Source organism: Chelonia mydas, chromosome 14 (assembly GCF_015237465.2).
Source record: "Chelonia mydas isolate rCheMyd1 chromosome 14, rCheMyd1.pri.v2, whole genome shotgun sequence".
Lineage (NCBI taxonomy): Eukaryota > Metazoa > Chordata > Testudines > Cheloniidae > Chelonia > Chelonia mydas.
Genome location: NC_051254.2, coordinates 6376896 through 6389336, shown reverse-complemented (window position 1 = coordinate 6389336; position 12441 = coordinate 6376896). Strand labels below are relative to the sequence as shown.

The following is a 12441-nucleotide window of genomic DNA, read 5'->3' as shown; positions in this document are numbered from 1 at the left end:
GAAAACAAGGACTCGGGTCAGACACTTTTACACCAACTTTTTGTATCCTCCCAGTACTAAGCTGCTGTGTCAGCCCAGCAATCTGCCAGTGGGCGACAGTGAGAATGGGTTTCATTAATTTGTTTTACAGTATTTTTGACAAAGTGGTGTTTCGATGGAAGTGAAGAACACTCCGTTCCTTTAAAATGTAACAGTAGGGATGATACATGTTTGTGTGGCTACATGAGATTTGAGCCGAGAACCTCTAGGCACTTTACCAACCAGGAGACACCCTGCAAGGTAGCCAAGTACTGGTCTCAGTCTTCTCTCTGCTTAGCTTTAGATTTTTGTTGAGCTAGGACAAGGGCCCTCTTTTGCTATAGAGTTATAAAAACTGAGGGCACTTTGTAAGTGATAATATAAGCTCTAGTCCAAGATATTGCTGTTCTTGACCTATCTGTATATATACCTTAACCTGAATCTAGCAGGCTCTCTAGCCTAATAGACACAGGCAGAACAGGAAGCTGAAGTTAGGAAAAACTCAAAGGGGAAATAAGATGTTAATGTTTAACGGTGAAGGGGACTGAACTTTGGTGCAGCTGGCTAATGGAGAAGCTACCAGATCCCTTAGAGTCATTAAGTCCAGAAGAATGTCCTTTTTAAAAAAACAAAAACAAACACTGGGCCAGAGTCTCAGCTGGGTTAAATTGAGGAATGGTAAAGAAATAAGTTAGACATTTCCTAAAGAGAAACCACAGGGAACAGCAGCTCTCACCATGACTCTTTTTAATTTAACTTTCAGCTATTGATTTATGTGAATTAATAAGGGAGTAGCTGAAATAGGATTCAAATAGTAAAATTTATGAGCACTTTTTAATAATTGGAGAGGGGGAAACCAGACTGATTAACTATATCAACGTTCTCCCAGGCCTTTAAAAGGCAGAGATTGTCTGAGTGTTACGGGTAGGGTTCTAAAGAATTGGATCTGAAATTCACCTTATACCTTTATTTGATGATCATTTTGATGGAGATTGAGGTTTATTTTTAAGTGTTGATTTAAAATTTTCACAGTTGCGCAAAATAGCGGGTGTTAAGCCTTTGTTCCCTGATTTGTATTGATTTTACCATTGAATGAAATTATGGTGGGGGGAGGTCAGACAATTATTGAATGACAGCAGAGGGTGAGATTCAAAAAGCTAAAGCTTTATAACTATTAAAACACACATTGACAACATCACCTGTCACAACAGACAAAGTAAATAGCCTTAAATCAAACCCTGATAACTTTTCAGACATTGCCTATCTGTACATTTTTATTATTCGTGGTGGAAATATTTTTTCATTGGTTTCTGCATGTATAGTGAAATCAGTGTGTGTGGACATTTACTAACAAAAATCTAATCCTTCCAAGCCTATGTATAGATGAGCAACCCAACCTCTTGGGAAGAAAGTGTAACCCACACCTGCTTGGTGTGGCACTGTGTCCCCCTCTAATGGCTAGCGATTGATGAGCCTGAAACAGCCTTGGCTAAGAGATGTATCTTTTAGCTCATGCAAGTAAGCGCCAGAGGTCCTAGGTTTGATCCTGGCCGCCAACGTCTGTTGGCGTTACAAAAGCATGGCTGTACAAAGGCTGTTTCAAAGAGTTGCTCCTGGGCACCAAGTCTGTCAACATCTCATGTTCCTTATGTAACTCCTGGGGTGTTGGGAGGCCCACCTGGGCTTTTTTAATATGATGTAAGATGCTCTGCTGAAAAGGCACTAGAGAAACGGAAAGCGTTAGGAGTTGGAAAGTGTAATGTGATACAACATCCTAGTATACTGCAGCGTTGTAGAGCTTCGTACTATAATATCATGCTGGAGCCATGGTCTCCAACCTTTTTCCACACAGGACCACTTTTTGAATTTAAGTGCAACCCAGGATAGGCCCTGCCCCTTCCCCGAGGCCCCACCCTGCTCACTCCATCCCCCGCTCCTTCTGTTGTTTGCTCTCCCCCACCTTCACTCACTTTCACTGGGCTGGGGCAGGGGGAGGAGGTGCAGGCTCGGGGCTGGGGTTGATGGGTTTGCAGTGTGGGAGGGGTCTCTGGGCTGAGCCTGGGGCAGGGGGTTGGGATGCAAGAGAGGGTGAGGGGTGCAAGCTCTGGGAAGGAGTTTGGGTGTAGGAGGGGGCTCAGGGTTGGGGCAGAGTGTCGGGGTGCAGGCTCCAGGAGGGGGCTCAGGGCTGGGGCCAGGGGTTGGGGTGCAGGCTCCCACTGGGCGGTGCTTACCTCGGGTGACTCCTGGTTTGCAGTGCAGTGGGTATAAGGCAGACCCCGTGCTGCTCTTGGAAGTGGCCATCCCTGCGGCCCCTGAGGGGGGAGGGACATGGCTCCACCCGCTGCTCCTAGGCATTGCCCCCGCAATTCCCATTGGCTGAAGTTCCCCATTCCTGGCCAATGGAAGCTGCAGGCAGGAGCAGCGCAGAGAACCCCTACCCCCCCGCCTCCTCAGGGGCCTCACCCCATAGGGGTGTGCTGGCCGCTTGTGGGACTCAGCACACGGGGCCTGGGCAGGCCGGGAGCCTGCCTTAGACCCGCTGCGCTTCTGGACTTTTAGCAGCCAGAGATCACGATAGACTGTCAGAGACTCCAGGATCGACCAGTCGACCGCCATCTACTGGTTGGTGACCACTGCGCTATATAGCGTTTTGCAGCATTGTAGAGCATGGGACCGTGTGGGGGTAACACTATAGAATCCTACGGTTGTGTCGAGCATTATGCTAGAATATCGTGTAGTATTAAAATCATACTCTGCTCTCTTCCCAAACTCCCCTGGAGTAATGCAGGTGACTACCCTAGCATGACTGGCTAGCAAATGCAATTAACCAAGCTTGCCATCTCACTTACATGCAGCACTGGGAGAGTGGAGCCAGGATGGAGGTTTCATCATGGGAATGTCTTCCAAAGCTAGGGGCCAAAGGAAGGCAAGGGTGAACAGCTGCTACCCCCAACGCCCTGGACACACAGCTGTGACCTAGAGAGTCCGAGCCTATATGAGAAGTGTTCAGAGGAAGCACTCAACACCTGCCTGCATCAGACCCTTGCTCCTTGGTTCCCATAACAGAATGGAACAAAACTGGCCATGGGGCGTTCTGGAAAGGCTGAGATGCCAGGAGCTGCAGGAGCAGGGATGTTACAGGTTAGAGCGTGCTGTGCAGGGGCAGGTCGTATCCCCATTGTGCATGCCTGGGCAACATGCCCTTCATTTTCATGGGCAGCAAATTCTTTCCCTAAAGTAAATTTAGATACACATTCTAGGATGTCAGGGCAGAGTTCAAGTCACTCATAGTGCCACCTGAGGTCTGCCCCCTCCCAAGGCCCCAGCATCATCCGCCCCTTTTGAACCACTGGACCATCTGCCCACCCCCTGGCTTCATTGGGCCCCACTTACATCCCCCCAGCACAATCTGACCCCCAGCACACTGCCTATTCCCATGCCCCCTGGCACTCAGCCCCCTCCTGTGTCTCCAGCTGCTCTCCTCACATTCCAGGTGCCCCAAAATTCATTGCTGGGGCAAGTGCCTTACCCTCTGGCATTGTCCAGGTGAATGAGGAAGCCTTCATCCCCAAACTTAGTGAACATTTCATAGTGATGACGGTCCATGTTCCCTTTTGAGAGAGAGAGAGAGAGAGAGCATATTGGTCTTGCCATATGCTGGGTAGTGACTGAGTGGCCCTTTGAACTGGCCAGCGTCAAAACGCGGGCGCTATGTCATTCTTCAGGCCCGCACTGAGCAAGGGTTACTTGGCTTGGGGTGGAGTATTTGTGCAACACCAGCTGTGAGTCAGGAGGCCTGGCGTTACTTGACAGCAGTAATAGTTTGCTCTCCCTAGTACCCCCAAACCCAGGATCTCATCTCAAAGTGCTTTACCAGCAGTAATGAAATTACCTCCTTGCTGGCTAAGTGCGGTGCTTATATGACCCTCATCACTATAGTGTCTCAGAATCTATGAGAGATTAACCCCATTTTACAGTTGGGGAAACTGAGGCACAGAGTGAGGTGAAAGGAGTCACCTAAGGGGATGAACCCCAGGGCTACTAACTCCAGGATCTGTGTTTTTTTCGCCAGGTCAGGCTCCCTTTCCTGGATCTTCCTCCAGGAAGGTGAGTGGAAGATGGACATCTGTCTATGCCAAGGGCGTTCAGGTATTACAGTGATGAGGGCATATAAATTCCCAGATGAAAGGATATTGGCGCCTCTTATAAACTTCTACATCAGTTGACCTCAACCTGGCATCCCGGGTCTGATTAGTGAGACAAGACCACAACGGGGCAGGCTGCAGAGGGATGGTGGATAGAAGCATATCTGCACAGTCCTGCCCAGCTCCAGATAATAAAAAGATAATGAGAACCACTGCCTTAGTCCTTGTGCCCCAGCACCTCTTGGCTCAGCAGTTCAGAGCCCTGGCACCTCTGGGCTTGCTGTGTCCGTTATGAATGTAAAAAATCTGCTTGAACCCCGGCACTTTGTTTGTTACAAATTAAGCACTGCCTGGGTCCATCGGGTCACCGAGGGGCTCTGTGTTGGCTGGGCATTGTGTGCTTGCGGTAGGGAAGGGAGCCTCGGAGACGGTAGGAGTCTCTCAAACCACCTCTACGGAGCAAGCGTAAGATTTGGAAAACTGGCCTCTGAGCGTCCTTGAGAATTACTGGGGGGTGGAGAAGGGAAGAAAGACTAGACGAAGGGAGGAGGTGTAGGAAGATGGAAGGAGATGAAGGGAGAGAGGGGGGGAAGGAGGCGAACAGGGGATTGTTGTTCTGTCCATCATACCGATCAAGAAGTCAAATATGGCCATGTCGATGATATTGAGCAGCCGGTTGCCGCTGTTGTAGGGGTAAATCTCCCTCACTGTGTTGCAGTAAAGTGGATTCACTTCCCACCTACAGGAAACAGAGGGGAAGCATGAACACAAGGCGGCTTCTCAAACGCATCCTCCAGGAGCTACTCGAAGGCAGGGATGTGATCGCGGTTGCCCCGGCCAGCTCTGCCTTGCTACGGCTCTGCAAGCCTGGAGAATGGGCAGAGTTGAGACGCCAAGGGCTGGATTCAAGTCTGGCACGAGCAGCAGCGGCTCTGCTGACGAGTGCCAGCTGCTTACAGCGGGGCTGAGTTTGGCCCACGCTGCTTCTCAGTGCCTGCCACATTTAGCTGGCTACCCTGCTTGGCAGGTTTGTTGTCTCTTGGCCACAGCAACGATATTCCCCCACTCCCCTTCAGCTGAGTTAAAACTGCATCCTAATAGCAGCAGCTGGAGGGGAGAGATGCTGCACCAGGCCCAGGCATTAGGAGCTGGTAGGCTACATGCAGGCAGCCTCTGAGTTTTGGTCTCCACCTCTCCCCCACGTGCATGACCACTCGCCCCCTTCTTGCTAATCCACTGCCTCCTTCCACCGCACAGAGCTGCAGCATTTACCCACTTACTCCTCTTTTCCAGCAAACGAGTAGGACCGGATCCAGGGGTTTGGGATGGAAAGTCTCGGGGCCAGATTGAGAGACGGCAGGAAAGCGGAGAGGGATCCCTCCAGCAGGTGAGGGTTCCCACACACAGCGTACTCCGTCTTGCACATGTACGGGCATTTCGCAAAGAAACACACGTTGCTGGCTATGGGAAGAACAGAGAGCCAGCTAGTTAATATAATGAATTGGCTACTGTATATGTGCACCACTGCCCTCTGCTGGGTGAGGTTGGAATGGCTCTGCTTTGGGTCATAGGCCCTACATTGCCACCACCCAATGGAGATTCACCTTTAACTCAGGTGCTGGAAGTGCTGTTTATGCAGCAGGAAGATCCCAGTGTTGCCAGGCAGTTCTGAGTGGCTATGACATTTAGCATTGTAACAGGAAGTCCTAGATGGCCACCGATTCATTAGGGTGTGCTGTAGCGTTAGCTGTAGTCAGCCGCATACAGCACTGGCTTATGTCTCTGTGTGTGTGCTTGTGAGGGGCAGGAGTGGTGGACACTCTTTACAAGTGAGGGGCTACTGGTGCCCAAACTGTGCCCTCCTGCGCTGCCCCTTTTCAACAAGCTCCTGCCCCTGCGCTGCCTCTTCCCCTCAAGACTCCACCCCCTGCTTGCTCCTCTCCGCCGGCTCGCCCTTACGGACAGTCAAAAGTGATGGAGCCATGACCCTCTGGTCCCCCCCGTTCAGGTGCCCCTGGAGGGGGAGGGGGAATAAATCCTGTAGGAAAGTTGCAAATGATGGAAGCAAAACACTCTCTGGACCAGAACCTCAGCTGATGTAAACTGAAGTCAATGGAGCTGTAACAATTTACATTGGCGGAGGATCTACCTCTCTACCTGTTGAAGAGACTGCAAGTCATAATGTCCGAGAGAGAGAGAGAGAGAGAGAGAGACCACTGCCCTCTACAGGATGGAGTCTGAGTGTGAGCGTTGGGTATAGCCCACCTGTTCTTCCCCACTTCATTTCTAACTAGCTACATAATAATGTTACATACACCAAACCACACTAACAGAACGTTATTAAGGTTGCCGAGACAAGTGCTCAGAAGTTAGGAGATGCCAGTTTTGGAGTTGCCTGTGCTTAATTCAGCCTCCTTGTGCATGTGCATTACAATACACTCTTTAATCACATAGATATAATCCAGTTCTCCAGATCAGCATTCAACTGCCTTAACTGTGAGATCATCCTTTCTCTTTCTGCAATACCCTGCCTCATTCACTACACACCTTCCATCTTCGGCAACAAATGAGGCAGGGGTGCTAAACACAACAGCGTCATTCGCTACACAGCCCTGATTCGGTGGAAGACGCGATAGAGGTATTATTATAAACATGTGTCATGCAGAGTTTGATCTCTCCAATGCAGCATCTAGCGCACACTTCCTCTGGACCTTTCCTGTGTACACCTCTTTCCCCATCCGCTTGGTACTGCAGAACGTATTCGTAAAAGGAACTCGCTTCTGCACCTTCACTCACGTACCGGGTGAAACGAAGAAGACGCTCCGTAGGATTTCATTCTTGGTGACCTCCAGGATGTCCTTGGTGACGTTGATCAGTCTTCCGATTGTGGGCGGGACCCGTCGGAAATCCAAGATCCTGTGCAAAAGTGAAAATGTGTCAATCAAAGGGTCCTGAAGCAGAGTCCAGGAGGTGGGGAAGGGAAATGGTTTCTCGGCACATGGTAGGGCTGGGGAAATGGTCCAGCAACTGAATCCAAACCCCGCTCCATATAAAAGAGCTTGTTTCTATTCTGAAATCATGCTCCTTTTTAAAAGTCTGACAACACTGCCAAATGAGAATCTTTCTTGTGTGATCTCTAGCAAATATGCAAGCCCATTTTACACTCCAAACCAAAAGAGGTGTGGTCTGGGATTTACTGCTTCGACAGCTGGGCCTTGTAAGAGTTTGGAGACTGGCTATTCCATCCAGGATCTGCTGTAATTCTAAGCATCTTTTCCCCCAGCCAATTGATCGTGTATCCATATGAGTCTGTTGCCTCTTTCGAGGGTGAGAGACCGCCAAGGACCTGCACAATGTTGTGTTTGACACTCTGCAGAGATGTGCTGAACCTGCTACAGCACAGCACAGACAGTGGGAAGCTGGGAGGGGCTCGCACACACACCAGGAGCCACTTAGCCTATTGTCTCAGCTGATTCATCTCACTGATCTCACTTCGGATAATCAACAGCCTGGGGCTGAGGGAATTTTTAATGATGACTCTGGGAGTGGAAAACCATTGCTGATTCCTGAGTCAGTAACCACTGGGCAGGCTCAGTAATGCCATGATGCAAACACTGAGCAATGCACTCAGCTTCCAAGAATCAAATGTGAAACTGAATTTAGCTTGTCAGTTACTGAGCACTTTAAAAAAACCAATATTTTGCTGGTATCTAGCCGCTTTCCTCTACAGACTTCAAAGCACTTTAAAAAATTGAGCAGGTGAACATAAGAACGGCCATACTGGGTTAGACCAAAGGTCCATCTAGCCCAGTATCCTGTCTTCCAACAGTGGCCAGTGCCAGGTGCCCCAGAGGGAATGAACAGAACTGGTAATCAAGTGATCTAACCCATGTTGCCCATTCCCAGCTTCTGGCAAACAGAGGCTAGGGACACCATCCCTGCCCATCCTGGCTAATAGCCATTGATGGACCTATCCTCTATGAATTTATCCCGTTCTTTTTTGAGCCCTGTTATAATCTTGGCCTTCACAACATCCTCTGTCAAGGAGTTCCACAGGTTGACTTTGCGTCGTGTGGAAAAAATATTTCCTTTTGTTTGTTTTAAACCTGCTGTCTATTAATTTCATTTGGTGATCCCTAATTCTTGTGTTACGAGAAGGAGTAAATAACACTTCCTTATTTACTTTCTCCACATCAGTCATGATTTTATTGACCTCTATCATATCCCCCCTTAGTCATCTCTTTTCCAAGCTGAAAAGTCCCAGTGTTATTAATCTCTCTTCATATGGCAGCTGTTTCATACCCCTAATAATTTTTGTTGCCCTTTTCTGAACCTTTTCCAATTCCAATATAACTTTTTTGATATGGGGTGATCTGCACACAGGGTTCAAGATATGGGTGTATCATGGATTTATATAGAGGCAATACGATATTTTCTGTCTTATTATCTATCTCTTTCTTAATGATTCCCAACATTCTGTTAGCTTTTTTTGACTGCTGCTGCACATTGAGTGGATGTTTTCAGAGAACTATCCACAATGACTCCAAGATCTCTCTCTTGAGTGGTAACAGCTAATTTAGACCCCATCATTCTATATGTATAGTTGGGATTATGCTTTCCAATGTGCATTACTTTGCATTTATCAACGTTGAATTTCATCTGCCATTTTGTTGCCCGGGCTTTTTCTGTAGCTCTTCAGTCTGCTTGGGATTTAATTATCTTGGGTAGTTTTGTATCATCTGCAAATTTTTCCACCTCACTGTTTACCCCTTTTTCCAGATCATTTATGAATATGTTGAATAGGTCTGGTCCCAGTACAGACCCTTGGGGGACACCACTATTTACCGCTCTCCATTCTGAAAACTGACCATTTATTCCTACCCTTTGTTTCCTATCTTTTAACCAGTTACCAATCCATGGGAGGACCTTCCCTCTTATCCCGTGAAAGCTTACTTTGTTTAAGAGCCTTTGGTGAGGGACCTTGTCAAAGGCATTCCTGAAAGTCTAAGTAAATTATATCCACTGGATCCCCCTTGTCCATATGCTTGTTGATCTCCTCAAAGAATTCTAGTAGATTGGTGAGGCATGATTTCCCTTTACATAAACCATGTTGACTTTTCCCCAACAAATTATGTTCAGCTATGTGTCTGACAATTTTGTTCTTTACTATAGTTTCAACTAGTTTGCCCCGTGCTAAAGTCAGGTTTACCGGCCTATAATTGCCGGAATCATCTCTGGAGCCCTTTTTAAAAACTGGCATGTCACTGGTGTCATTAGCTTTGTTTTATAGATGGTTAAACTTGAGTCCCAGAGAGGCTGAATGGCATTGAGGCACAGGGAGCCTAGGTGTGTCGCTCCAGGTCACAGAGCAATGGCAGAGCTAGAAATGGAAAGAACTCAGTTCTCCTGACTCCCTAGCCTGGGGTTTGAATGATCTAGCTATAGGCCTAACAGCCAGCCTTATGTAAGTTGCCTTTGTGAAAGGAAGAAGATGGAGTGCAAAAAGCAGCAAAGCAGCCGCATCCCTTGTGCTTAGTGGAACCTCTCCTGAGGGAGAGGAAAGCTGGCTCCTTTTCCAATGGGATTTCATTTTATGTTGTTACCTGTAATCTAGCGCTGGTGAAGGGGACCAGGTTAGCCCCCCTCAGGGTAACAGCCTGTTTCACTGTGGGCTTGCTGCAAACAGAAGTTGCACCGGTTTTATTCAAATTAATTTGAAACCTGATTTAGGTAAACTGGAGCAACGGATGCTTTGACATACGTTTAAAACTGGTGATATCGATTTAGCCAGCACCTGTAAATGTCCTGATGGGCTCTAAACCATTATAAGCTAAGTTTAAACCCATCTAGGAGTGTCTGCACACAAAGAGGCAACGCTGTAACTAAATCGGTACAACTTTGTATGTGTTGACCAGGCTTTACACCCCAAATGGCCCCCATCCTTAACAGGGCCAGACCACTTGGAGGGTTAAGAAGGGCGAGTCGCCTCTGGGGTTGGTTACTCTGTGCTGTCTCTGCTAAGACTGCCGACTCGTGGCTGCTTTTGGAATGAGGACATCTGGAACTGGACTGAAACCACTGGCTCATTTTATACCAGGCTTCCAATAGGCTTGGGATGGAAACTGGCAAATTTGGACAGGTAAATCAGAGATGAAAGGCTCTCCCCTGTCACCCAGCCTCTATCTAATTGAACTCGACTTCAAGGAAAAGAAGGCGAGGGCTGACAAGAACAGTGTTCTGCCTTACTAGAGATCAGTGAGCACTTTGAATGGGGCTGGTAATTCACTTCAGAGGGACTGGAGAATTTACAGTATGGAAAACAGGCCTAATGCAATTCTGCATTTCCCTCTGAAGTGGCAGCTCATGGAACAAACTCTCCTGCATTGTCAGGTGTTTGTTTCTTGTCTCAGTGAGCAACAGTGACTCAGAATATTTTGTATGATTAAAGGCCTGATCCCAAAAGGATCTCAGCCGCTGCACATTCTTACTGACTTCCATCAAGCACGTCTCAGGATCAGGACCAAAATGTGTAATGACTAGGCACAAGGAGTGGCTGCAGGTTTTTTCCCATAATGCAAAGCTGTCCCCTTTGATAGTCTTTGGAAATGGCCTGACTCGAAAATGGAAACAAATCTGGATTTAGCAAATGGCCTTTTAACCCTCCAAACCTCTGTTAAAAATGTAGGATCCAAATTCTCCCAGACTTGGAGGGGTTTGAAATCTGGATCTGGACCTAAATGTGGCAGCTCAATAATCAAGGGCCATTGACCTCAACAGGAGTTTTGCACAAATAAAGACTCACTAAAATCTGGCTCCATCTGTGCAGTGAGGATGTGCGACAACAGCTGGGATTCTAATTGTATCCCCTTTTGGCTGATTGTTTTCAGAATGGAGTCCAGCCACTCAGCTACTTTGAAGCAGTATTTCACAGCCAGTGCTGTTTCCAGAAATTGCAAACCAGTGTCAGCCTCCCAGGGAAGGGTTTGCATTTCAAGAACCCTGGCTCTGTTGTAGCTGGAAGCTACTGCAAGGGAGGAAGAGGACAATGTCTGACTGTTTGGAGTTTAGGGTGAGCAGAGGTTTTGATTAGCGATGGGAGAGAGAGTGGCCTGGCCAGAACAGTGAACTGGGAGTTGAGACTCCTGAGTTCTAGTCCTTCCTTTCTGTGCCTCATTTTCCCCATTCATTGCATGGAGGAAACATTTTCTTGCCTCACAGAGTGGGTGCTATGAGTTGGAATTAATTAGCATTTGTAAAGTGCTTGGAAGTCTTTGGCTGGAAGAGGGTATAAAAAGGGAAAGGCTTATTAAATCCCATGTGCCTACCTACCCTGTCTCATTTCCTCCCCTGACTTCCCTGCTGGGGTGGTTGCCTTGGAGAAACAAGACAGTTCACCTGGCTGGCAAGGCTGGCAAGCTACTGACCCATTGGCAACAGGTAATTCATCATCAAGTCCATCTTCATGCACGTGCCTAATACAAAGTTCAGTGAATTCAATAGGGGTCTTTCCTTTGACTCCATTGGGATTTGCATCCGGGCTATTGTCCCACAGTGAAAGATGTTTGAAATACTAAGCTGACACTGTGCTTGATGTTGGCCAAAAAGCTACTCAAGTCTTGCAATGCCCAATCCTGCTTCCTCACATCAATGCTCTTTGGCCTAGAGTTTGACAATGGGAGTTAGGCACCTCAATACCCTTAAAACTCTTGCCCTTATTCACATCCATGAGAAGAAGGAGGCGGCCCATACCATGACTTGGATTCCCACAGGTCACTGCGGGATTTTAGGAACTGAATTAATGGCTTTTCTCCCTAGGAAGTGAGAAGAGGAGTAACTCAGAAGCTCCGTGTTCTGGGCACAAATACCTGTCAAGGTGAAAGGCGGCTATTTCCGCATTGTGTCTCTGAAAGTCAGTGAAGTAGAAACAATCTTCTGGAGTCTCTTCCTCTCGTTCCTGTCTGAAAGAAATGAAGGGGTTACTAACCGGGCCAGGAGAACACACCCTGGGAAGGATGGAAGCGACCCGGGAGCAAGGTGGGAAGCGAGCTTTTCAGAAGAGCCTAGTGCACCAGCAGAGACCTGCAATGCTTGTCCTAATGACATTCTCCGAAGGACAAGAGCATCAGGCTATGGCTGCTATTTAAAAGGCACTGGTGATGGGCCAGGAATGATTAAAAGCAACAGCTAGATGGAGCAGTGCTCAGATGCTTATTGGAATGGCAGACACACGGAGAGAGGCGGGAGGTGGACGGTGCTTCTGGGGTTTAGAAATGTTTGT

General features: G+C 47.9%; 1 protein-coding gene across 4 annotated transcripts in view; it reads right to left on the bottom strand.

Moving 5' to 3' along the window:
* The window catches only part of FAM20A (FAM20A golgi associated secretory pathway pseudokinase), a 42538-nt gene that overhangs the window by 2096 nt on the left and 28001 nt on the right, over positions 1-12441 (bottom strand). The window contains exons 5-11 of one of the 4 annotated variants that reach the window (XM_037913718.2): positions 12029-12121; positions 6964-7079; positions 5444-5624; positions 4793-4902; positions 3548-3629; positions 2868-2927; positions 3-1740 (exon numbers count right to left, since the gene is read on the bottom strand). In XM_037913718.2, coding sequence (XP_037769646.1) covers positions 1707-1740; positions 2868-2927; positions 3548-3629; positions 4793-4902; positions 5444-5624; positions 6964-7079; positions 12029-12121 — 676 coding nt within the window. In that variant the 3' untranslated portion in view covers positions 3-1706. Of the gene's footprint in view, positions 1-2; positions 1741-2867; positions 3010-3547; positions 3630-4792; positions 4903-5443; positions 5625-6963; positions 7080-12028; positions 12122-12441 lie in introns of those variants that run through there. The other 3 variants (XM_037913716.2, XM_037913719.2, XM_037913717.2) reach the window with 3 other exon arrangements.